Here is a 25,814-nt window from a genome sequence, read left to right as displayed (position 1 = left end):
TTTCATTCCATCAAAAGAGGGTTGTATCTTAAGCCTAGGTGGTTGTGAGTCCGAGCTTGACCTAGTCCCAAGGTTAATCCGATCCGCCTTCAGCCTGACCCTCGAACATCCACAGGAAACCACAAGGGAGGAGGAGAATATTATATTACGAGTAGTTCTCCATTTTCATTTTATGGTCCAGATTGGAGCCTTTCATGGTCTAGATTGTTATCTCAAGCTTGCATCCCAAGTTCCTCAGTATGCCGCCTCGGAAAACTGTGCAATATGATGATTACAGGCAAGCTGTTCAACAGGTATGCCTTGTCACAATATCTATACTACTCCCATAACTGACCCACGGAAACAGATTATACTGTCTTCCTCTGATGCCGATTATCTGGATCAACTGATACCCGCCTTAAAGGACGCTACCCTTTCCAATAGAACTACTGGACTCATACGAAGTCTATCACAATATGCGGACGATCGCGAGGCTGACATTGAACGGATTGGTTTGACAAAACACGAAGAATTCCTAGCATCTGTCAATCAGCTCCAACAAGTTCGAGAAGGAACTTCTCAGCTTACGTCTGAAATTCTAAAGCTCAATCAATCCATTCAGGCAAGCACAGAAAAGCTGGCGGCACAAAAGGAGGCATTGGTGGACACAAGATCTGTTCGTCAGAATATTGCGGAAGCTTCTGAGGCGTTGAAGGAATCCTTAAAAGTGTTGCATGCCGTCAATCAAGCACACGATTTAATACGGAAGAAGAAATACTATGCAGCTCTCAAGGCGCTGGACGATTTACAGAACGAGCATTTGATTCCAACAATTCAGAACAAATATGCTACCCAACATACCCTCGCAGAGATAATTCAAAAGTCGATTCCCTCCTCGCAGAAAGCTATCTCAGAAGCAGTAATGAGTGACTTGAATACCTGGCTTTATCGCATTCGTGAGACATCTCAGTTCTTAGGGGAAGTGGCATTCTATCATACAAATATTCGACGGAGCAGGCAGAAGGAGCGCATGGAGGCAAATCCGTATCTTCGAAACTTCAAATTAAATTCAGCCATCGAGCTGGTCTATGATGAAAGTGAGGAATTTGACGTGTTGAACAATGAGGAGCTCCAAGTTGATTTCGACCCCTTATTTGAGTGTTTACATATTCACGAGGCACTCGGTCAGATTGAGAAATTCAAAAGCGAATATGCTGCCACAAGAAGGCAGCAGAAAGATTTGTTGCTTCCCAGCTCCGTAAACTTGACTGATGAAGAGAGCGAACATTTCTTAAGTGCTTTGCTGGAAGGTATTGCTGGCTTCGCTATAATAGAAAAGGCTACTATGCGGAAAGTCCATAATTTGCGTTCCCCAGTTGATGTAGGCCAAACTTTGTTCGTTGAGAGATTGTACATCGGCTAAAATTCTCTAGGTTGATGAGTTGTGGGATTCGATGTGTCATGCCGCCATCAACGCAGTCTCCAAAGCTTTGGATGATTTCGATAACCCGGATGTTATTCTTCAAACCAAGAATGTGATAGCATTGTTCATCCAGACAATGGAGGTAAGCTTGCAAAGCACGGTGTAAATTGTTAAAGTACTAACTTTGGGTCTTAGGGTTGGGGATATTCAGTGGCTATATTAGATGCTTATGTGCTTAAGCTTTTCTACAGATATGCTGATTTGTTAAAACGGAAATTCAGTACAGATTTTCAACAGGTCAGTAGTTTTGCCTCAGTTGTAATTGGAATGGGGCTGACCTTCACCAGATTGTGTCTACAGATGAATACATGCCTATGCCCGTCAATAGCGAAGAAGACTTTGACAAAATCATTCAAGTTAGTTGGTATGTTCCCGACAAGCCGAAAGAAGAATACACGTAAGTCAAAAGAATTGTCATCTGCTCTTATCATTCTGACGATTTTTAGATTCCCTGGTGTATTGCCGTTTTCCCAGATGTACCCGATGTGCTGTATAGATATCAGGAATTTCTTGAATCGATTCTACTTCATAATGGATGATCACTTTCAACAGCCAAATATTATTGATGAGACACTTAAGAAGGTATGCATGACTAGTTCTACATTGCTGCTATCATCCAAGCTAATTCCGGCCTTCTCCAGTCGATAGATGAGCTCCTGTCCGAGGATATCTGTGACCCGCTAGTGGAAAAGCTGAGTACTCAGTACCTGGGCCAGATTGTCCAAATCCTCATAAACCTTGAGTATTTCGAATCAGCGAGTCGAGAATTAGAACAACTTCTCTTAGCCGCACGATCATCCACATCAGCTGGTGGACCAATTGTTCTCGCTGCTACAGAAAAGTTCTCGAGCAGTAAGAAGGACGCGGAAAAGCGTATTTTCGAAGTAGTAAACTCCAAGATAGACGATCTAGTCGAGACCGCAGATTACGATTGGTAAGAACTCTCGATTTATTATCCTCCCTCTTGAACTTGACTAACGATTCACCCACTCTAGGATGGCACCTTCTCTAGTATCCGAGCCCAGTAACTACATGCAAACCCTTACAACATATCTTTCCAACATTATGAGCTCCACTCTCCTTACCCTGCCTCGTGAAATCAAAGAACTCATCTACTTCGATGCTCTCTCCCACGCAGCAAATATGATCCTGGTAAGCATGCCTTTGGCCATCTCGTAATATGAAAAACAACTAATCACCCATCAGGCTATCCCCCTTTCCCCCGAAGTCAAGAAAATCAATCCCCACGGCGTCGCCGCCCTCGCAAAAGACGTAGCCTACCTCTCCGAATTCGTCGATTCCCTTGATAACGCTCTAATCCTCAAAGAGAATCTGGATGAATTACAACAAACAGTTTATTTGATGCAGACAGACAATCCAGATGAATTTTTCGATATCAGTACTAGGAATAAGAAGTTTGGAAGAGTTGATGCTTTGAACGGGCCTAAGATTTTGGAAAAGTACGTCCGCTTGCTTGTGATATGTTTTCAGAAAGATTTTGTTTCTGGACATGTTCTAACTTTTTTTACAGGCTTACTCACACAATTACGAGTCCGGCGAAGCCAGATCGCCTTGCTGGGTTTTCATCAAGGTTTGGCATGAACAAGTCATAGACATTTGGACATTTCGATCACTGTTTCTCTCCAAGGACAACAAGGACAATTTCTATAATCAAATGCACGTGTCACTAAGATATCCATCTGAAAATCATACATCAACGCTAAGCTAAATTCATTTTCATAGTAGGTATCTGGGGGACAATTGTATGGAATTCACATTCACATATCCTGCGCCTGTTCTTGCTGCAAAAAATCACAAAGCTAGACTACCTGAAAGATCATATCATATCTCCTCCGAACGCCGTCCCATCACACTTGACTGCCAATCAACAACGACTAAAGTCCGGACCTCCATCATCTTATCCTACCTCGTAATCACGCTCGCCTTCAGCATCAGCATCGCCGTCACCACCTTCCTGGCGTGGATAATGATGCGTAGCGTCGGTATTAACTGGATCTTGACGGGGTTGATGTGGGACTTGGTACATTTGCTAAGGCTTTGTTAGATGAGGGTTAGGGAGGGGTAAATTGCATTTGAGGGGTGATGGGGGACGAACTTGTTGAGGTGGAGGCATGGCTGGATATCCATATATCTCATTCATCTCGCCATACATTGGTTGCTGTGCGCCATACTGGCCAGGTTGACCGGGAGGAACTTGTGGTTGATACATGTTTGATTGATGACGATATGGGTCTTGTTCTGGAGCAATTCCATGACCGCCCAGAGAATAGTCTTGAGGCATAGATTGTGGGTGAGGGGGGTGACCAGGCTGTTGCGGAATATTTGATTGTTGGGGAGGAAGCTGTGCTGAACCGGGAGCAGCGCCGGGAATTTGTGGTGCAGATTGTCCTGAACCAGAAGGTCTCTTTGCGTGAGCTGCGGCTTCCTCACGTGGAACAATATCAATCAGGAAATCAAACATGTCCGACTTGGCTAATGCAGAAGCAATATCCGATCGTTGCAAGGTGCGACGCTTGTTCTCCTCGGCGTGGATCCATGCTCTCATAGTAAGTTCCGTGATGAAGATATCACAGCCCTTGGCGAATAGGATTGGAGCTTCGGCGGAAATCATCTTTACTTCGGGATCGGCCTTCATGACTTTCTTGATACGTGCGAGGGGGAGTTGATGAAGCTTGTAGTCATGATTGTCACCCTCAAGATGATTGATGATTTGTTGCCAATAGGTCGTGAGAATGTCCTTGTATTGTCCATGCAGACCTTGGTTTACCTAGCTACTAATTAGCTCTCGCCTTCCAAGTATTTAGATGATCAAAACTTACATTTGCCCACGCTCCTGTGTAGAATTCTGGAACGGGCGCAAAGCCTTGTTGAGATAGCTACTACAACATTAGTGAAATTCGAAACGCATCTAGCAGAGTATTTCATACCAAGGCACTGGCACCTGTTGCGCGAGATGAATTAGTATTTGCTTGATGTACATAGAGTAATCCAGAAATTAAAAAACGAATGAGTGGAAAGATTAAACATACCATAATGACCTCCTTGACTTGTATCATAAACAGGCTGTTGCGTCTGCGCCGGTCGTTGTTGTGAAGCGGATGGCTGCTGCTGTTGTCCATGGGACGAGCCGGGTGGTGGAGGATCCATATTTGTTTTTATGCTTACTTCTCCCGATTCGTATTGAGATTGTACGTGGGTAAAGATCTCTAAAGGTCGCGCTTCTGAGGTCTTTAAATATCTCCTCTGGTTGTCTTACTACGGCCGAGATTAATTGGCGCGAGGTATATGAGGAGAGATAGAAAGGTTAGCCAAATATTGTGGGTACGGTCGACTCGTCTTCGTCTTCGTCTTCGAGACTCAAGATTCGTTCCTCGGATGCTGGATGACGGTGAGCGACGGCAGGCTAGCTGCAGATGGGCTGACTTGAATGATTTTGAAGAGGTTCAAAGTGACCTTGAATGCCTCTTTAATTGAGAAGCTTTGGCTTGCGCGACGACCGCGATGGATGGAGTAGCTTGTTTATGGAATTTGGGGGTTTGATTGGTTGGGAGTTGATAAGGTCGTGGGAGCTTGATTGATGGGCGCACCAATCGTTTGGATGGTGGACGGATTAATAAGCGGCGACGCGGGGATTGGATGAATCAATCACCAGTGAAGGTGCTGAGGGGAAATTTCAGTATTAGCTTGGCGGTTGGGGGTTGTTCTTCGGCTCGCTCTCAAGAAGTTTATATCATATAGTTCAATGGAAACTTCATCTATTGAATAGTAAAATGTTTGTTCGATTGAATTCATTTTCATTAGATGTTTCTCATCATATACATTATTATGCTCCTTCGATGATACAAGAACTATGTCATCTATGCAGGGTTTTTTGACAGCTCTTTCTTTCTTTTGTGCGTTGGCTCACCATATGAACAGGGCGGACAGTGAGGCAAGAGTTGTAAGGCAAAATATGAGGCAAGACGAGGCAAAAGACACATGGGGATTGGCACGACTGATGGATAAAGTAACGTAGGATTCAATTTACATATTTTACCGGCAGGAAAAGAATAATGGAGAGTCCTAGTTCTGGTTCTCGAACTCCAGGAGTTATAGACCCTTCCCTGTAGTATTTCTTCGTGTGTCTTGATTTCTGCTTGTGCGACTCTCTCTGAAAGACTTATAAAGTCACGAGCACGGACATTTTGATCTGGTAAGCTCCGTGATAGCTAAGCTAGGATTAGCTTAGTTTGCAGAAATAAATTTTAGCCGACCTTGATCCACCAAGGAATATTTTATTTTTCTTAAAGCTCATCCAATCCTTCTCATCCTCATTCCATTCAACATCACCATCATTATCATCAAAGATGGCCGACAATGATCTTTCTGATGTTCAAATTGAGCAATTGTTGAAGGATGCTGAGGAGCGGATGAGAAATGCAAAGCAAGTCATCGTGAGAGATGATAGCTCTACCAAATTTTCTCTTCCAAAGTAAGTTTCACCCACATTGCGACTTGTTCAATTTTGAGCTTGGCTAACATATGTTCTCCTTCACAGCCTTGGTAAAACTTCAACATCTGCAATCACTCCATACATCACATCGACAGGACACGTGGATGCTTCTCAACTCGTTCCCGCCAAGGACAGAAAACTGGCCAATGGTGTGCGAACGGTGGAAGATCCAATTGTGACGAAAGCTAAAGCTGCAAAGGTAAGAAATCAATCTACTTCATCTCGCGCTGTGCCCTTCTGTGAGGAAATTTTATCCCATATAAACGGACGCAGGACCTGGCCCCGTCTTGGGCGTCAACCTGCACAAGCTGAAGACCTTACATTCATAGTTACTCTGAGAAGAAGCCACCATATTAGTCTTTTGATACAATTTTTGGTTTTGAACATCAAGCTAACGTTATTATCAATAGGCAAAACAAGCTACTGCTGGAGCCAAGTGGTACAACCTGCCGAAGACTGTGGTCACTCCCGAGCTCAAGCGCGACCTTCAACTCCTCCGTCTCAGAAGCGTATTGGACCCCAAACGTTTTTACAAAAAGGATTCGGCGAGAGCGGAAGTTCCAGAGTACTCTCAAGTAGGCACTGTTATCGAGGGTCCTACCGACTTCTTTTCTTCTCGCCTTACCAACAAGGAACGCAAACAGACCTTCGTCGAACAAGTTCTTGCGGGCGAGAAAGCAAACCATAAGTTCCGCAATAAGTACAATGATATTCAAGCTGCAAAGGCTAGTGGAAAGAAAGAGCATTACAAGAAGATGAAGGCATTAAGAAAGAGAAGATGAGCGCGTCGAGAGGTCGGAAGACATCATGACAAATCAACCTTCCAGACCTGATCACAAATTACGGGCATCCTTCTGATACGATCTAAATGTCGAACCTTGTATGCGCTATACATTCAAGAATATCCCAACTTTGATCACAAATATACCAAGCTATCTTGATGAATACCAGAGTCTTAGCCACGTTGCTACAGACATCTGTGTCTTACAAGCTTTTTTTGCTATCATTTTATCGGTACGTTCAATTTTTTCTCGGCATTTCCCATCCCCCAATATGTTGTGATGAAAAACACAGTCAACAGTTATCCCTGTCTTAAAGAATACATGTGGATTTTATAATTAGACTCTGAACATATTACCATCCATATCCTTTGTCATTTGATTTGGTCTCAAGTATCGTTACTAACAATTTCATCAGATATTCTCAGTAGGTACTGCACTAAGTGAGGTGGTCATAATCAAACTTTGACTTGCCGCCGCATAGCTTCACACGCAATATATGCGGATCAACACGCAACGGGGTTAATCTTTCAATGAAGAGTTCACCCCATGGCTCTCCTCTCTTTAATGGGCAGAGGAGTCGAGAATGCTCATGGCACTTCAAAAGCTAAGTCCGCTCTCATTTTATTTTCGATAGATTTGGTCATCTATCTAGCCATCTTCACACTTTCAGAATGAAGATGCAGTAACAGAACATGATTCCTTCTTGTATTCTTCAGATACACTTGAGTACCTAGCAAAGAAATGAACAAATGAAGCTCAATCATAACTATCTATCATTACAAAATCCTATTGCTCGATGAACTGTGACTGAGTGTCGTGACTGAGTGTCGTTGAATTGTACCACCTCCCAAACTATCCACAAACTAGAAATCAGTACAGAATAGCCCTCAAACTTCCAGATAGAGTGTGGCGTTGAAACGCCAATCTATTCATGCGGGGGCGTCCTGCGAGAAAACAACGTCTCGAATTGGGCTTTACAAGAGCCTCCCACAATACCATGTCGAAAGTACTACAGCATATCCATCGCACCTTGTTTGTTTCAGGAGCTGCCTATGCGTTCTCCAAGCTCAAGTCTAGTGTGTATCATCAAATAGGCCATCGTTGGCTTCCCCGATACCAAACCGAGGCCTTATCCCACCCTTCGCAGTCAAGTGCCTTGCTATGTCCCAACTCAATCTATTATGATCATTCTCTCACTACACGCCCGCCGGGAGCTTTCTTGTGGATGACGTTACTGTTATCCTTTTTCTACTTGAATTTTATGGCGATATTGTTGTCGCTGTTCACCCGCTTGACTTGGCTTGATGGTATGTAGAAGAGGGGTTTATAGTGAAATTTACATAGCTACTTACTGCTGATTTGTTTGTCTGTGGTTAAGAACCCCTTCCCCCTCCCCACCCCCTTTTTTTGTGTAATGGGTTTGGCGAAATACAGAGTGTTTTTGGGTTTGAAAGGGGAGTGAGTATTGGGTTTCTCGCTGGTATTCATGGGGAGCTGTATTTTATATGTTAGGGATGGGGAAAGAACTTGTGAATTCTTTTGTGGGTTTTCTGTCGAGTACTCGCGTAGTTTGTGTTTTGGTGATGTTGTAGGGGATGGTGTCATTTTCTTAAAGGTGTAGATGGTAGGAATGGGATGTCTTTCTTTTCAGATGTGGTTCCGTAACGGGGTAATCGGGTTTGGGGTCTTGTACTAGGGAAGATGGAGCACGGGGAGGGTATTGTGCTTTTTGGGAATGGTGTTAGATGGTGAAGGTTGATGGTGTAGAATCTTGAGGAGGATTTTGCTGGGGTATGTATCAAGAGGTTTTGAGCTCAATTTTGCATGTTATGGAGATTATCATTAGGAAGGTCGATGCGTGATAACTTCTCGAAGTAGACTGTGGTTTATAGTCTTTGTAGTCATCCTATATTCAGGGAATAATGGAGACGTTCACAGAGAAGGAAAACGGAAAGGTCGATGTCCATTTATACTGGGAAAAGAAAGATTTTTTCCTCGCAGCGAAACCTCGCAAATCTACTTAAGATGCGAGGATCACGAAGAACTCTCGGGCATTTTGACATCACACTTAGCAGTCATAATGCACGCACAATGGATGTGTGCATTGCCTACACTCGGCGTGGTGATTGACGCTTTTGTAGCTCTAGCTGGAGGTTGTGATATGATACATAAAGCTCTATACTTAATGGGATGCCCATATTGAATATGTTTACCGAGCGAGCGCAATACGTTGGAAGGTATTAGCAATAGCATGGGATTCGATATCGAGCTCTTCTTATTCAGATTAGAGTGAGTTAACAGAGATTCTAAGGGTAGCTTGTAGAGCGACAGCCCAAGCCCAGAAATCTTAGTGATGTGCGCAGTCACTCTCGATGGACTGTTGAGATTGGCTCTTCTCGGACATCCACCACCCATCTACCACAGAGATCTGGAAATGAGGTGTGATTATTGATGCCAACATCTTCATCAGTTCAAACCAAAACTTAGGCAGGATTATAGTTCAATGGATCAGATCTGGACGGAGAATTCCTGGACGAAGAAAGAGGCATGTTTGTAGTAAATGAAAGGGGCCTAAGTAACTTGATCGCCTCATGTTACCGTTCAATTCTCGTTTCTTGCGGGAAAGCGGATATATCAATCTTTTCATACCTACAAGGGAAGTAGATGACAGCACTTCCAATCTTTTCGATTCGATTCGATTCAGAAGTTTGTAGTTCGGAAACATGAGGATTTTTGGCACTCACTGGAACAAGAAACCTCGTTGGCTGCTAGACGAAACCGTGTACGAGTACATGTTCTCCATATCCCACTCGTTCGGCCCTTCCAAGTGTCGTGGGATATTCTTTGATCGAGGATCTTCTGTCAAGTCTCTACTTAATGCTGCAGTGAGGTGTCAAGAAGCTGTATTATGTCGGAGGAATTACTTTCGATCCTCCCAAAAACAGAGCAGTTAGATAGGCTTCGTAAGCACACTGACACTTTACTTGTCCAACTACTTAGACGTCTTAGTCTCTCCGTATGGTTCGATCTGTAAGTCTTATATAGAACAAGCAATCATACTGAAGATGTATTAAGATATGCCTAGTTGCTACTTAGCTTAGGCGTTGAATAGAAGGTATGATGTAGACTCTCGAAAAGAACGTAATCTGAGGGTCAAAAATACCCAGGTAATTTACTATACGAAGTGCCTATTGCCCACATAATTACGTATTTGCTGTTGTCCCTCGGCCATCCGAACTCTCAAGGTTAAATGAGTTGAGCGGTGATTTCATAAAGCTGGCCCCCGGTGAGCTCAAATGATAGGAGCTTTGGGCGTTGGCAAGCTTGATTAGAAGATGCCTATAACTTTCCTCTAGATCAAATACCATTGTATAATTGCCAGGCCTCTTGTATTCCATTTTCCAGATGAGAATAATGCCTGAAAATAATGAATGAATATGAAGATGGTTGAACCAGAAAGTGCCTCTCGGGTAAACATCGGCTTTAGATATCCGAACCTCAAATTGTTCGATATCATAGAACTCTACTCAAAAAGTCCAATTTTACTTTTTCATAACTTTGAGCCAGGCATGGCTACTCCAATTTTCACGCGCATACCATGGCGCACAGTCAGTAGGCTGGGAGCATCGGTATGTCAATAAATCCCCGTACTGCACAAAGAAGGAACAAAATTGACAATATTCGCAGGCAAAACCAGTCTTCTCGAGTGCCTTCAAGACACCACAATGCGCGGTTGCACCATTCACATCACAGTGTGTTAGATATTCATCCAATAAACCGTATGCACTCTCAATTCAATTATTGGAGCTTGGAGACTAACGATCTCCCAGTGATGCACCAGAGCCCGCTTCTGCAGGAACAACCTCGATGTATTTACCTCGATATTCTCATAGATTCAACACTCTCTAACCAGTCGACAGAACTCCACCCACAGCAGAATCTGCCACCGAGGAACCATCCGACGAAGATATCTTCAACGTCCGTTACCCCCGTAACGTTCAAGCAATCTATCTCAAGCCCCTCCGCCGCGAAGCCAAATATGGAGTCCCCTCATGCGATCTCCAGCTCCGATCTTACAGTATTCGCAACCTAGAGTTCTTTTCCGATTTCGCTCTCCGCGCTGCGTATTATCTCAAATTACCTGCATATGGACCTGTACCACTGCCTAGAATGATAGAGAGATGGACTGTACCGAGATCGCATTTCGTTCATAAGAAGAGTCAAGAGAATTTTGAGAGAAAAACGTTGAGGAGGTTGATTCAGATCAAGGATGGACACCCAGAGACCGTGAGCTTATGGTTGGCCTTTCTTAGGAAACATGCGTACTACGGGATAGGAATGAAGGCGAATGTTTGGGAGTATAATAAGATTGGTGAGTTTCTTCTTTGCTATGGTTAGGGATATCACTAATGCGTATGACTAGGCGTGGGTGAAGCTATGGATGCTAGTATGGAGGAGATGAAGGAAGTTATGGAGCCACAGTGGGAGTTGTTTGGCAGGGGACAGAGTACTGAGACTGCGGATAAGGTTATGGAGATTTTGAATAGGGAGAGCTTTAAGGCGGCTGCGGGAGGTAGCGCCCCTGGTATGAGGGTCGAGCCATGAAGTGGGCTTGCTCGAGAGTCATAAAGATATCCAACAAGGATTCGACGAATAAAAAATAAATATCAAAAGGGAATACACATGAACTGTGGAGTTTGGGTCAGGTCTTGATCTATGATATGTATATGTAGAAGTAAATGAATCAAGACACTAGCACCAATGAAATTTCATCGAGCAAATATCATTACGCATCAGGATTCACCCTGATACGAAAGTACTCTCGTCCCAAACTTGCATAACGAAATCGATATTGGTCACGTGCCATATGAAATCAAATTTCAATGCAGATCATCCCACTCGCATCTCGCGTGCAGCTACCCCTCCTTTTCCAATCGCCTCTCCAAACCCCCCAAGCCCACCATGCTTAAAAGCTGTCCACCCCGGCAGACGCTCCAGAACGTGAAGTCACGGATTCTGCAAGTTACTGTCCCTCTGAATCATGTATCCAAACGACACCAAAGCACCCAACCCTCCCCGCCCAAAGTAATATTCTCCGGTATCCAGCCCACTGGAATACCGCATCTCGGAAACTATCTTGGGGCATTACAAAATTGGGTGCGGTTGCAGGATACAGCGGAATCGAGTACGAAGTTATTTTACTCGATTGTGGATTATCATGCGATTACGATACCGCAGAAAAGGGAAGAGCTGAAGCAGTGGAAGAAGGAGAGTTTGGCAACGCTCTTGGCAATTGGATTGGATCCGGAGAGGAGTACGGTGTTTTATCAGAGTTCTGTAGGTGCTGTGTTGTTATTATTCGGTGTCGTGGGAGGGACATGGTGGTGGAAGGCGAGGGTGTAATCGGAGATTTGGGTTGATTGGTAGTGAATGAAGCTGATTTTGTATGTTTGAAGGTTGCAGCGCATACGGAGTTAATGTGGATATTGAGCTGCACGGCTTCGATGGGATACCTGTCTCGTATGACACAATGGAAGGTTTGCCTATGTCTCTCTGCCGCAGATTTCTGCATACTTCACTTGGCCATTTCGCTGATATGCAACAGAGTAAATTATCCCTCGAAGATGATGCTTCACCATTAGATGGTGGGAATAAATCTAAGCTTAAGTTGGGCTTGTTTTCGTATCCAGTTCTGCAAGCTGCGGATATTTTGGTTCATAGGTATGTACAGTAGATATCTACTTATTTCATCAATTTTTTCTCCTACATTTGTGCCATTTGGTCTGGAAACCGAAGCTGATACTATACATTCAAAGAGCAACTCACGTTCCCGTTGGCGAAGATCAAACGCAGCATCTGGAATTCGCCCGTGAATGCGTTACAAATTTCAACCATGCATATGGGCCCTATCTCATTGCACCTCAGACTCTCCTTTGTAAGTGTCCATCTCTATTCCTCATACCATCACTCTTCACATAATCTCTCTCTTCAGAAATCAGCTTCACTCGAGGACTAACACACCTGCAGCCCCAGCAAAACGCATCATGTCCCTCCAAGCCCCCACCCAAAAGATGTCCAAATCGCACCCCTCCCCCATCTCCCGCATCCGTCTTACCGACACACCCGACACCATCACCAAAAAAATCTCGTCCGCCCTGACCGACTCCCAGAACGCCGTTTCTTATTCACCCTCTGAGCGTCCTGGCGTTTCTAATCTTCTCACGCTATGGTCATCATTCGATACCCAAAATCCAAAACGAACACCCGCGCAAATAGCCGAGGAATGCAAAGCAAATAAGTTTACTTTGGGAGATTTGAAGCGGGAGACTGCCAATGCAGTGAACACAGGATTGGAGCCAATTAGAAAGAATTATGAGAGATTGTTGGGGGATGAAGGGTATGTAGAGGATGTAGCGAGGAAGGGAGGTGTTAAGGCGAGGGAAAATGCGGAGAAGACTATGGTTGAAGTTAGAGAGGCGGTGGGATTCTAGATGGCTTCAAGTGAGTGAGCGCAAACCTTTACATTGAAAGGGGAGGATGTAAAAGCCATTCAAGTGTAAGACGAAACCCTCTTGGTATGAAAAAAGAGAAGTTAGAATCATCTCTCTGTATTATATTAACGAAAGGAACAATACACCAGCTACACCTCACAAGCTTCGCTTGATATTTAACTTCTATATCACCCCTCACAAATCCCTCTCTCCGTCCGTGCTTCATCAAGCTTTCCCGACTTCGATTGACCTCACCTCCACTCATTCCTACAACTCCCCTTGTCAACATCAGACGACATTCCCCCAAAATGGATTCACTCTCACCACCCACTCACCCACTAAATCCAAAGCAAAAAAAAAAGACCACCAACCAAAACAGTAAAACCACAAAACAAAATAGCAAAAAACCGGTCTAGGGGGAAAAACCCCTCTGTGAGGAGGGATTTTTATTTCCAGCTATACCCTTCGATATGGGGATAGTACAGTCGCTGCTCAAACACCAGCACCCACCCGAAGGTGGTTAAAGCGCAGCGGTCGACCAACTGCGCCAGGGCGATGCGATGTGGTGTTTGATGACCGAAAGTTAGTGGAGGGGTTTGGATATATATATCTTTCCAAGTGGATGGATTTGGGTGTATCTATGTAGATAGGGATTGTCATACGAGATTGGTGGGCAGGTATATTGGATGCTGTGTTGGTAAGAAATGGGGCTTCTTGTAGGAGATATGATTCTTCGTTTTCGGTATCTTGTCTTTGATGTTGCACATCTATTGCATTTATCTGGAATTTCTAACCATGTGTCTAAGTATGTATTTCTATTCAAGATAGATACATGCATTGTTACTATGGTCCAGATCCCGCGCTCAATGTTCCTCCACCCACTATCCCAGAACCTCTCGCAAAGCACTATTTACCTGATTCCACTTCCATAATGCAAGAGACATCATACCCGAATAGCAGAGCAATAGCGCATGATACAAACCAGCAGCGGCGTAAAAACCACGTCACGAAAACTATCGTAAGTCCATACTCGACCTGTAAACCTTTACTTCTCGTCTTGCTCGATCCAATTTACATAGTTCGATCTGGGGCGGTAGACAGCTCCGACCCGCAACATTGCAGCGCATTTTATTAGCGGGCGTGGGAATCTACAGTACGCCTCAGGACTCGATAGGATACTGTCAAGCGGTGCGTCGAGTGCTAGAAAAGCCTACTTCTCGAGAATACTTTGAAAGACTAGTAACCAGCAACCAGCAGGGAATGAACAGATTTGAGAGCTCGCCCTTCATGAGAAACTGTAACTGATTTCACGTGTCAATCTCTCCCAAGTCTTGCTATTTCAGATTAGTCTCATAGATGTCATCACACTGCACCGCATAACAGTTCATAGTCAAATTGGAAGCAAGGAGAGCTCGGATTTTATATTTTATATCTATGGCCCGCTCCTCATTCATAAGATGCATCTTCTATTCAACGCTCTCAGACCGTATAACTTTTATGTTTTTTGGAATTGCCCGTTCGGCTTTTCATTAATCATCAGCGCTGGCATCTAGTGTCTTTATTTCATCCTCTCATTCAGAGCCAAACTCCATTTAGACTGACATGTCCTTCAACTTCTCCGCCGCTTCAGCTGGGGTAGCACCGACGGGTGCGACCTTTGGCTTTGGTGCTTTCTCAACCTTACCCTTTGCTTTTTGGGATGTGGTATCTTTGGGCAATTCCTTGGAGAAGGGAATAAATTCAGGGGCGCCAGGAAGATATTTACGGAGTGGCTCCGGAACATTGAATCCCTAATCGTAGTCAGCAAATAGAACCAAAAGAAATGTTTCTTTCTACTTACTTCTTCAGTTTGGAAGTTCTCCAAAAGACAGCACAACGCACGCTCAGTTGCACACAAAGTAGAGTTAAGTGCATGGACATAGTTCTTACGAATTCCAGTTTGTGTCTTGGGTCCATATCTGATCTCAAGAGCTCTGGATTGGTAATCTGTGCAGTTTGAGCAAGAGACAAGCTCCTTGTATTCTCCTTGGAAGGGGAACCAAGCTTCAAGATCGTATTTCTTTGCAGCTGCATTATTGAGAGCACCCGAGACGATTGCGACAACTCTGTATGGAACACCCAGGGATTGGTAGAACTCCTCTGAGAAGCTGATCATACGGTCAAACTCCTCCCATGACTTTTCTGGGTCGGTGAGAACAAATTGCTCGATCTAAAATGGTTAGAGAAAACGGGTTAAACTCATGTTACAAAGAATATATACCTTCTCAAATTGATGGACTCTGAAAATTCCCCATGCGTCCCTACCGTGAGAACCAGCCTCTCGTCTATAACATGAGGAGAAACCAGCATATCTTCGAGCTCAAGTCAGTTCAATGTCTTCTCGCCCAAGCTTTCTCTACGTACCTAATAGGCATATCCTTAGCAGTCAACCACTCATCAGCATGGAAAGCTGAAATTGGCTGTTCAGAGGTAGCAATAAGATATTTATCGTTTTGGGCATCTCCATCAACAACCTTGTAAAGTTCCTCGTCGAATTGCTCCAACTGTGCGGTCTTCGCCATGTATTCCTTCAACATGAATTGAGGGGTCTGTAATGGTGTATAACCCTTGCTATCCAAGAACTCTAAGCCATAATTGATCAAAGCCTGATTCAAGAATACACCCCACTTCTTTAAGAAATAACCTCTGTGCCCTACAACCTTAACACCACGCTCTGGATCATAACCATCCAATCTTGTCAGAACTTCATGATGTGAAAGAACATCCTTCTTCTCAACAGTGACACCTTGGGGGGCCCATTTACGCAGTTCTTCGTTGTGATCCTAGTACCCATTAGCCACACCGGACCTGAAGAGTCTCGTATGCTGCCCATGTAAAAATACCTCGTCGTTGTTCACAGGTACAGATTCGTGAACAAAGTTACCAATTGTGCGAATCTTCTTGTTCAAAAGTACTTCTTTCTCTGCAGCGGCGTCATCCCAAGTCTTCTTCTCCTTCGTTAAATCGGCTTTCTTTTGTAATAATTCGGTAGCATCCTCCTTGGCCTTCTTTTTTGCGCCAATCTCTTTTTGAGTTTCGTTAATCTTGCTGTTGACCTGGGTAGCTGCGTACTGGGCTGCGATGTTTGTGAGTATTTACATACTTGGGCTTGTGTTTACTGGCTTACTTTTGCGGTGATCCTCATACATAGCAATCACTTCATCAACAACCTCTTCAGGAGCATATCTGCGGCGCTGAGAGTCCTTGATCTTTTGTGGGTTTCCACCCCTCTCAGTAATGAAATCGTTAACGTCAAGCATTTTGAAAATAGTTTAGTACACTCAAATATGTATGCGACGAGGAATCTTGTGTGTTTGAGCCGGTCAACTTTTTGAGTCACTAGTAAATTGTTCAAAGTACGATTGGTGGGGTCGCGATTGCAAGGCTCCGCTAAGATAACATTCTGGCTGATTGTGCTCAGCACGTGATATGTGTTTTTGTTATTCACTACCCCTTTTCGCACTACCACTCTGGCAGGCCATTTCGCCTGGCATTTCTTTGCATGACGAATCTGTGTTTAGTATCGGCTCATCGATGTGTTGTACAGACCTCTTCAATGCAATCTATACAAGACCAACGTGTTGGGACAGACAGTGAATACCGTTAAACGTGTACCATTGAACCGTTCGCAACTACCTCCATGTTTTATCAACGTTAACTGAAGACATAGCAAGACATATGCCTCTGTGACTAGATATCTAGAAAGATGCCTCTCCCAACTCCAAACTCCCATACTAAGTTAACCACAATCAGACATGGACATCATATTCCAACGTATACTCCAATCCCTTTGTCTCTCACATGAGAATACATTTGGAATCCCCTGAAGGCTCATTAGGATTTTCACCTTTCTCGATTTGCTCAATCATGAGTTCGAATCCCTTGGTAACATTCTCGTTATAACGTGCACTTGCTTCAGTGAAAGCGCACTTGATTTTCTCAGCCAATGCCTTGCCTTGCTCAGCAGTGACCTGACGCTGCTCTGGTCGAAGATCACTCTTGTTACCAACAATTGTGATTGGAACCCACTCAGTACCCTATGAAGTGTTAGAGGTCTTCATGTTTGAAGGAAGTTAAAGCAGAATCGGAATTTCTATCATACCAAGTGATTCAAGATCTTATCCTTAATGACTTCTACCATTTCAAAGGATTGCATGGAAGCAACAGAATAGACAAGCACATAGCCATGAATACCAATGAAATGCTTTGAATTTAAGATACTGTATTCATCCTACGAAGTGAAGTATATTAGTCGTGTTTTCCATCTACGTAATGACATGTGATTTTGAATCAAATAGCACACAAGTAGATAGATATCTTACCTGACCAGCTGTGTCAACGATCTCAGTGGCGAATTCTTGCCCTTTGTACTTGATGACCTTGCTGAAAGTATTTTCGATGGTCGGATAATAACTTTCTACAAAGTGACCATCGACAAATTGTACAGTAAGTGAAGATTTGCCTGTGGAAGAGAAGGGTTACTTTGATGTGTTGTGTTTTACATCACACATTATAATGACATACCGACAGATCGACTACCTACAATAGCAATCTTGCGTTGTTTAGGTGGTGCAGGCATAATGGAGAAGGTATAAAAACTTTGAATAAACTTATAAGAAAAGGGGGTTCTTGCGATTGAATACAAGGAGAGCGAGATATGGAAGAGCTTTGGATGTTCTTGTTTTGTTGGTTCTTGTCTGATAAAACAGGACAAGGCTGAGGAGGTTGTAATTAAGTTGAAAGTAGACCGACCAGTTTATTAGTGCTTCAATGGGTTTTAAGTCCAAGGTTCTTACAGCGCCTGAGCGCTAATATTTAGGCTGAGCGGACCCAGATTAAGCTCGGCTCGGAAGACGACACCACCCTAACTCGATAGATCAAAAGACTCGAAAGAGTATTAGAAGAAGCACTGAGCGAAAGTTAACAAAAACGATTAAATTTGTATGAATCCAGATTTGTATCATGTTTCAATCTGAAGACGAATCTAGGACCAAGGTACAAGAGGCCTTTTTCTTGTATAATACAAGGCCATTCCAAGAATTGGAAGTTTGGGCAAAATGACATTTCCTGGTGTGGATTCGATCATCAACTACAGTACTCTACATTCAATAGTACTTGCTGTCATGTCATTCCAGACCGGAGCCCATCGCCCGAGTTCGACCTCATCACGCGTCAAACACGTTCAAACACATAGTAGGCGAGCCGAATGGATTACTCGTTCCGAATCTGCCACGACAACACGTAGTATCAGATGAGCAGACTGCTAGGTGATAAAATATCTTCATACCTTTAAATCTATAATAAATATGGTAATAATAATGTGTTGTTTGCGTGGCCAGAGATTAATCGTGAAAACCCAGCTATACCCTATGAATATTTTCGATTAAAGAAGCCCCCATATCATAATTTCCTGAAACTTCCCCTTTGCCCAATCCCGCCCATTTCGAAACAACTGCACCTAGGGTATATTGCAATTGTTCTCTCCGATTTAAACGCCTAAAATATATCATCATGTATCAAGACATCTGTATCATATCCATTGTAACCCATTATACTCGTGACAATCGTCACCCCATCAAACGCCTTCCTTGACCGGCCTCCCAAAGACCTTTCTATATTCACTTTAGGCCCCTTTGATCGTCAATAACTTCTGTACGAGATCTTCGAGTTGCTTCGTCACAGTAACGTGAGGACTGTGTCCATCTTCATTGGGAGCAATCTCATCGTCAGCCGCTTTATGATAGACGATAAATTCATTGATAGATGTAATGAGGGGTCGAAGTGTTTTTGTTGTCTGTCGCATCCGAATTCGTTTCTCGATGGCCGGCAATAAACAAAAATGTCCCAACAATACCGACAAGTATCCAAACGGAACATTTTTGTGTGATTCGTGTTGAGAGTCCACCTATCAAAGTTAGTATACCGGAATGAGAACCCTTCGCAAGAACTCACCTCAAAGGTTTTCTCTCTATTATCTACAAAGAGGCGGATCAATTCATCCAAAGGATCCCCGGCTGTCCCAGCAAAATCATTGATATTTTCGAGCGCTTTTGTGCTCCACAAGGCAAAATTGATCATCGCTCCAATGAGAAGGATCAAATTATCCACAGCCACGACGATTTCCTCTTCCGCCCATAAGCTTGACATGCTTTTGAATTTGGCAACGATGATGCGGAGAATGGTGAACATGAGACCCGAGTCTGCAATCGCATCGCAAGCTTTCGGACTGTGATTGGTGACATTCACTGTCAATTTCAATGCCAAAATTTGTGGCTCGCCAAAGCTCTCAAGCGGCCTATTCAAAGCGGTATTGAGGGTATTGCCTATGATAGGCAGCAATTGATGAATCCAAATTGTCTCATCCTGGGCAATTCTCGACACAAGAGAGTGAGATTCAAGAGTGGAAAGCGTCAAATAAAAGTCCACAGCTTCTGTTCCGTGGGGGAAGTCCCATGCGGCATCCGAATCTGAAAATTTTAAAATCTCAAACAAGCTGGTATTCAGATCTTCAGAAATTATGTCACTAGAATCTCCAGCCTCCCTGCATTGTCTGACCATAAGCTCAAGGCATTTTAAAGCCAAGGTTCGAGGGGAGAGTTCACGTGGGCTAAGATCCTTCCATGCTGGAATTGCAAGCAGAGAATCATGATATGCTGCCATTGATTTCTGTGCCATCTTGGACATATTTGTCTTACGCTCCTTTATCACAGTGACGAAGTTTTTCTCGACCGATATGAGACGGCCGAGTAGCTTTGCAATACCTTGTTGCTGAAGTTGCGATACCACGAGAGGCGCGCTCCCCTCTGCCAAGATAGGCGTGATGAGTGATGTCATCAAGAATCCCGATACGACATCAGCTTCTTGGCCTATATCGATAAATAGTCGCTGTTCAGCACTATGAGCACGGAATTGCCGAACAAATGCTTTGTCCTTCATTTTTAACCCTAGGTCTAAAAGGCCGGAGCGTCGCATAGATGATACTTTTATGGAGGGCCTCCCAATACGATCGAGCAAATCTTCTACTTCGTCCGCAAAACGACTATTCGCTCCCGCTTGCCTTAGCTCATGAATCGTGCGGATAGCGGTACTTGCAGCTTCATCTTCATGTTGCTCTTCCTCGCGAAAGCTTGATAACGGCTTTAGGCAGGGTATAGAGCCTCGGCGACGCTGTGAGTTTTGTGGAGTTTCCAGAGGCATGTCAAAAGCCAATTGCTCCATCATGTCTTCTTCAACAAGCATGGAGCGCTGTCGACTATACGTAAACTTGGGCCCCGCGATTGGGGGGCCTTGACTAGCTTGTACAGGTGCAGTAAAAGTAGGGACTTCTGGAGCAAGACTATGGGCTCTTGAAGTGTTCAAATGTTGGAAGTGATCCTCAAGCTGAGAATTATCATGTTCGGTCCCAGATTCATCATCATCATCATCATCATCGTCCTCATTTTCCAGATCTTGGCGAGGCGTCTGCTCGACTAATGAATCGATTAATCGTTTGCGAGGAGTGAGGTTAGCCGGTTTTGTGAAAGTCGCAGTCTTAGATAACTTTCTAGCAATTGGGTACACTCTCTTCGGTGTACTCACGACTAAAGAGAGCTCATCTGCACTACTCATCGTGGTATCTTGAGTTTCGTTGCCGATCGTATCCCATAACTTTGTAGCCTTGGGAGAGATGTGATGCCCAGGACTTTCAGCGAATCGTAAGCTCGCAGCGCTGCTGGTAGAGGCAGAGGATCTTGGTCGTTGCTGCACCGACGTTCTATTACTCTGCTTCTGTGGACCCCGATGTATTGCTGGTTTGGTCAGGATAGACTCCATAACAGGCGTAGCATGAACGACCTGTCGCTTTGGTAAAGTATCTGTAGTTGGCTTGACTTGCCTAATCATAGGATGTGGTGGCGCCTTGGGCAAAGTTGCTGCAAGTTTGGAAGGCTCCCGTCGCGGCTGTTCAGCTGGTGATAACTTCCTCTTCTTACGCTCGGGCATTTCCACCGACTTAACATTCGCGGATTCTGTTGTTATGAAGTGCTTCGCGTTTCCAACGGTCAATTGCTTTTGCGTAACCTTTGGTGGTAATTTGGAGAGATTCTTCCTCGCCGAGGGGGGCTCATCATCATCGCTAAGTGGCACATCATATATTGTAGAAGTTTGCGAAGGTTTCTGTTTTATTTTTGGAACGTTCTTCCGCCTCGTAGCTTCATCCTCTTTATTGCCCAGAGGTACGCCATGCATGGCAGATTTTCCCTTCAGCTTCGGTGCAGATTTGGTAACGTTCTTGCGCATTAAAAGAGGTTCCTCTTCATCGCTGAGGGGCACATCGTATAAATCGACAGCAGATTGATTTTTTAGGGCAGAAGGTGTGCTAGGTGATGGCTGCTTGTAGACATCGCGAGGCCTTTCATGATTCGATGCACTGGGCTCATTGTTTGTAATGAGACCTGTCTTTGTTAAATCGGAAGGTGTTGTGCGATGGACCAATTTTGTATAGCTATGGCCTGCAAGATGTTTCCGTGCGGGCTTCCCATATGTAGTTATTGTTTTCCGAGACCTTGCCATATTTTCATAGGCCGCCATGTTGCACGGAGGAAATGGGTAACTCGGAAAATGCAAACGTGAATCTGCACATCGAGTTTTGGAAATGCCACTGTCGCAAATCAATTATTCAACAAAATGTCATTTGTATAGGACCTTAAGTGGTACGAGCTTGAGGGTATTCAACTGCCGAAAGTGTCTTTGTGAGAAAGTGGTGGTTGCTATAACCGTTGACGAGAACGTTTGTAGAATTGAATTGATCAATTATGAATGGAATGTTCAAAGCAATCATTACTGGAGTACTCGAGGAAAGAGCACCAAGATTACCTAAGGATGGTACCGGGAAAACGTTACTCCGATCCCTCCCCAAACGAAAATGAATGCTATTGGAAGAAAACCAACGGTCATTGTTGAAATCCTGAACATGCTTATTATTATTAGTAAATACACCTGAGTATAGAGGGTATTTCTCTTGAGGAAAGGATTGGAATCTGTTCCAAGGTTTACGGTTCCTATAGCCATTGATTGACAACCTTGTGAACCTTGTGTACAGCAGTTACCCAGCAGTACTAGGAAATTCTCCGCAAATTGACAACCTTATATTGAGTTAACTAAGTTATTATAGTCTTTGCACCTCGAAAGAACATCTAACATCAACTACTGATCTCCTTTTCCTAACAGCAACAAAACTCCTTTCCTTTACCAAGTTATCAGCAATAGTAGTTCTTGACCCATTCCAGTTGTGAAGGAGTTGAGAATATCGATTTGTATCTCCTTTGAAAACAGTTTGTCATAGAATTGGAATAGCACCTACTCTTCAGAGCCTGCCAAGACAGTCCCTGTTCTTATCGGCTATCAGTTTATCTACTCAGTACTCATCCGCACACTGCATTTCGCTTTGGACCGGCCCCACGAGAAATCATACGGAGGGCTCCGCAGAGTTGTGAACTGCCTACATTCTTGCAGCTCTGTGTTGTATGCACTTTGAGCAATAATCAGCAGGATTTCCTCGAGGTAAGTGAATGAACAAGCTTCTTTAGCTGCTACCTTTATAAAGCTACAGAATTATCACTAAATTGACCACTAACTAAAATAGCGAGGAGAACCTCATCGTCAATCTCGACTGTGTTATCCATTGAAGCTCTACCCCTCAGGAATCTCGATAGCAAAATGTCTTCTGAATCTTTAGAAGGTGTAAAATCACCCGCACAAAGTGTTGGTCCTGATTACCGCCCCGAGAAACCTGTTGCAACTGTTTCAACTCCAGTCTCCTTCGAGAATGTTCACACGTTACCTCAAACCCCGCAGCTTATTGCTCTTCTCACGTACGTCATGAGAGTATTTCACGTACCATACCACATGCTTACCTCGAGTGATATAGCATGATCCGAGACAAGAATACGCAGCGAGCCGATTTCATATTTTACTCGAACCGAATCATTCGTTTACTGGTTGAGGAAGGTCTCAATCACTTACCAGTGGTAGAGCACACGATCACTACCCCAGTTGGTCGTACATATGCAGGAGTCCAATTTCAAGGAAAAATATGTGGTGTTTCCATTATGAGAGCTGGTGAAGCTATGGAGCAGGGACTACGGGATTGCTGTCGTTCCGTGCGAATTGGCAAAATACTGATACAAAGAGATGAAGAAACTTCATTGCCTAAGCTCTTCTACGATAAACTTCCAGAAGATATTGCGCAACGCTGGGTATTGCTTCTTGATCCAATGTTCGCTACAGGTAAGTCACACCCTCAAAGACTCGAATGGTGGTATTCTGATGCTTGACTTAGGGGGATCTGCATCGATGGCAGTAGACGTTTTGATTTCTCGAGGAGTTCCAGCAGAAAGAATTCTGTTCCTGAACTTAATAGCAAGCCCAGAAGGCATCGAGTCCTTCGCTAAGAAGTACCAGAAGGTTAGAGTGGTAACAGCATTTATTGACCAGGTGGGTACTCACTTATTGCATTCTTCTCGATTTGCACAACTCAGCTAACATAATGACAGGGTCTCGACGAAAAGAAGTATGATCCTCACCAGATAGTATTGAGTTTTGCTAATGTCCATCTAGTTATATTGTCCCTGGTCTTGGTGACTTTGGTGACAGATTCTATACTATGTAGAAGGTCTGGGTTCCAATGTCTCCTTAATATTTTAGCTATCTACCAACGAGAAGAAGAAGAAGAAGAAGAAGAAGAAATAACAATATCCGTTGGTGTATCCAATCAATCTGTTCACTTGTACCAATATGTTTTTGCAACCAAAGAGGTGATGATTTCAATCCATTTATCAATCGCAGGGCAAAACCGTGTGAAGAGCTCCGCCAACCGTGAGCCTCCCAAACTCCAAACAGTAAAATTATCACAACCCAAGCCAAAAATCCCAATCTCAATAATCCTCGTCGTCCGCGACTATTCCATCGCCACCGTAACCACCCATCCCATCCTCGTCTCCCATTATGTCGTCATCATTGTCATCGTCATCCGCATCGCCCTTTCCAGCAGCGCCGGATGACCGTCGAGCAGGCGCGCGTTCTGGGGCAAGATCTCCTCCATCGTCTCCTTCTTTTGCGACAGCATCGCAAGCATCAACCCAATCGGCATATACGTCCACGGAAGCCGACAGATCTGTATGCGGGCCAAAATTAGCTTTGCATGATTCTCTACTAGACGTCCTTTGTTGAGGAGAACTTACAGTTGATGGCGCATTGGAATTTTTGGTCGCATACTTTGCAAGACAAGTGACCAACACCAGCTTTCTTATCAATTTTCACGATGACCGAGTTTTCGTGATTACAAAACAGACAGGGGAAAGTTGTACTAAGAACTTCTTTCTTTGCCAAATGTCAGTATATGTCGCAACTCAAAGAGAATCGGGAAAGTTGCGAAAAATGCTGTACCTTTTTGGGACCCTGAACCTTCTTGGCTGCCTTACGTTTACCCTAACGCATGGATTAGAAGCTTGTAACGACAGAGGTGGAAGATTGATCTTTACTTACCATTATGCTCTCTGAAGTTCTTTAGAGTTGGCTAGGAGTAATGATAAGGTATGTTTAAGAAAATTGCAGTGGGACTCAAGCGCGGCTCGGAATATGTAAAGACGCGACTGCTAGCCTGTGCTGCTAGTTTCTAAGCGTCACAAAGCTTTGGGAGCTCCGGGGGGGGGGGGGGTTAGGCTCTGGCTGATTGCTGGGTTGGTTGGGGTTGATTCTTGTAATTTGATAGCTTATTTGTATGGGTATGGGCTTATCGATAGCGATATCACTCCCCTTGAAAGAAATTTGGGGAATTTGGGGAATTTTAGGAAGCTGCCGATGATGTACCTAGGTAGTGGTAGTGGTAGGTATGGTGAGTAGGCGGAAATGGCTTACTTGTATTAACAAAGACGGGGGTTGAATTAAAAGGGGGTTGGGTTTGATGCAGAAGTTATAAGGATTATGCATTCTGACTCAAAGTTGAGGAATCAATAGGCATATATCAACCGTACAATGAATGGCTCAATTGAATCAATGCTGTGTACACGCTAGCTGGAATGACTGAATCAATTACTACCTACGGCTAATATCTCTGCGCATGTACCTAGGTATGATTCTGTGAGACTTTGAGCACTGTAGCCACTATAGCCACTGTAGCCACTGGTAGCTTATTATTACTCCGTAAATTCGCAGTGCAAGTCCCTTCCTTCTTTATACTCCCGTAGTGGGGCTGATAGACCTACCTAGGAGTCGTGCTATCTTGTTAGATACAGCCAGCCCAATTTTGACAGTGGCATACATCTTTCATCAATCTGTGCCCACTTTCTCTCAATCTATTCATCGATCCGTCCATCCATCTCCTTCCTCGTATCATCAATGAGAAAGAGGAAAGTCACTTTGCCATTTTTGTTAATCACGTAATACGTGTTCTTGTGCCTTCCTTTGGAGACCTTTAGCTATCTCACTAACTACCTACTACCTACTACCTACTCCCTACTCCCTACTCCCTACTCCCTACCACCTACCAC

The 25,814-nt window shown here is 44.0% G+C and overlaps 9 protein-coding genes across 9 annotated transcripts; 4 read left to right on the top strand and 5 right to left on the bottom strand.

Annotated features, from left to right (window-relative positions):
* Window positions 1-239: 239 nt before the first annotated feature.
* Window positions 240-3,075, top strand: EAF01_005210 (uncharacterized protein; the record flags this gene model as incomplete). Its single annotated transcript, XM_038913465.1, has 10 exons — window positions 240-293; window positions 347-1,360; window positions 1,413-1,544; window positions 1,598-1,699; window positions 1,750-1,859; window positions 1,909-2,044; window positions 2,104-2,396; window positions 2,458-2,614; window positions 2,669-2,922; window positions 2,994-3,075. 10 exons carry the CDS (start codon window positions 240-242, stop codon window positions 3,073-3,075), a joined length of 2,334 nt encoding a protein of 777 aa, XP_038771551.1.
* Window positions 3,076-3,380: 305 nt separating this feature from the next.
* EAF01_005209 (uncharacterized protein) lies at window positions 3,381-4,630 on the bottom strand (the record flags this gene model as incomplete). Its single annotated transcript, XM_038913464.1, has 5 exons — window positions 3,381-3,512; window positions 3,579-4,250; window positions 4,303-4,359; window positions 4,411-4,424; window positions 4,513-4,630. The coding sequence occupies 5 exons, from the start codon at window positions 4,628-4,630 to the stop codon at window positions 3,381-3,383; spliced, it is 993 nt and encodes a 330-aa protein (XP_038771550.1).
* A 1,199-nt stretch (window positions 4,631-5,829) lies between these two features.
* EAF01_005208 (uncharacterized protein) lies at window positions 5,830-6,757 on the top strand (the record flags this gene model as incomplete). Its single annotated transcript, XM_038913463.1, has 3 exons — window positions 5,830-5,954; window positions 6,021-6,174; window positions 6,386-6,757. 3 exons carry the CDS (start codon window positions 5,830-5,832, stop codon window positions 6,755-6,757), a joined length of 651 nt encoding a protein of 216 aa, XP_038771549.1.
* A 3,443-nt stretch (window positions 6,758-10,200) lies between these two features.
* On the top strand, window positions 10,201-13,248 carry EAF01_005207 (uncharacterized protein; the record flags this gene model as incomplete). Its single annotated transcript, XM_038913462.1, has 10 exons — window positions 10,201-10,386; window positions 10,445-10,536; window positions 10,588-10,626; window positions 10,678-11,129; window positions 11,181-11,342; window positions 11,747-12,094; window positions 12,185-12,294; window positions 12,363-12,478; window positions 12,574-12,692; window positions 12,785-13,248. 10 exons carry the CDS (start codon window positions 10,201-10,203, stop codon window positions 13,246-13,248), a joined length of 2,088 nt encoding a protein of 695 aa, XP_038771548.1.
* Window positions 13,249-14,840: 1,592 nt separating this feature from the next.
* On the bottom strand, window positions 14,841-16,547 carry EAF01_005206 (uncharacterized protein; the record flags this gene model as incomplete). The annotated part of the gene is made up of 6 exons (XM_038913461.1): window positions 14,841-15,038; window positions 15,089-15,457; window positions 15,509-15,599; window positions 15,652-16,070; window positions 16,131-16,363; window positions 16,415-16,547. 6 exons carry the CDS (start codon window positions 16,545-16,547, stop codon window positions 14,841-14,843), a joined length of 1,443 nt encoding a protein of 480 aa, XP_038771547.1.
* Window positions 16,548-17,084: 537 nt separating this feature from the next.
* Window positions 17,085-17,866, bottom strand: EAF01_005205 (uncharacterized protein; the record flags this gene model as incomplete). The annotated part of the gene is made up of 4 exons (XM_038913460.1): window positions 17,085-17,324; window positions 17,390-17,518; window positions 17,610-17,749; window positions 17,812-17,866. The coding sequence occupies 4 exons, from the start codon at window positions 17,864-17,866 to the stop codon at window positions 17,085-17,087; spliced, it is 564 nt and encodes a 187-aa protein (XP_038771546.1).
* A 1,044-nt stretch (window positions 17,867-18,910) lies between these two features.
* On the bottom strand, window positions 18,911-21,855 carry EAF01_005204 (uncharacterized protein; the record flags this gene model as incomplete). Its single annotated transcript, XM_038913459.1, has 2 exons — window positions 18,911-19,192; window positions 19,240-21,855. The coding sequence occupies 2 exons, from the start codon at window positions 21,853-21,855 to the stop codon at window positions 18,911-18,913; spliced, it is 2,898 nt and encodes a 965-aa protein (XP_038771545.1).
* A 1,128-nt stretch (window positions 21,856-22,983) lies between these two features.
* EAF01_005203 (uncharacterized protein) lies at window positions 22,984-23,935 on the top strand (the record flags this gene model as incomplete). Its single annotated transcript, XM_038913458.1, has 5 exons — window positions 22,984-23,138; window positions 23,195-23,553; window positions 23,606-23,760; window positions 23,820-23,836; window positions 23,884-23,935. The coding sequence occupies 5 exons, from the start codon at window positions 22,984-22,986 to the stop codon at window positions 23,933-23,935; spliced, it is 738 nt and encodes a 245-aa protein (XP_038771544.1).
* Window positions 23,936-24,200: 265 nt separating this feature from the next.
* Window positions 24,201-24,813, bottom strand: EAF01_005202 (uncharacterized protein; the record flags this gene model as incomplete). Its single annotated transcript, XM_038913457.1, has 4 exons — window positions 24,201-24,439; window positions 24,507-24,645; window positions 24,712-24,753; window positions 24,811-24,813. 4 exons carry the CDS (start codon window positions 24,811-24,813, stop codon window positions 24,201-24,203), a joined length of 423 nt encoding a protein of 140 aa, XP_038771543.1.
* Between the last annotated feature and the right edge of the window lie 1,001 nt (window positions 24,814-25,814).

The sequence above is a fragment of the Botrytis porri genome, assembly GCF_014898465.1.
Source record: "Botrytis porri strain MUCL 3234 chromosome Unknown BPOR_006, whole genome shotgun sequence".
In the NCBI taxonomy this organism is placed as follows: domain Eukaryota; kingdom Fungi; phylum Ascomycota; class Leotiomycetes; order Helotiales; family Sclerotiniaceae; genus Botrytis; species Botrytis porri.
This window is presented reverse-complemented; position numbering and strand designations above follow the sequence as displayed.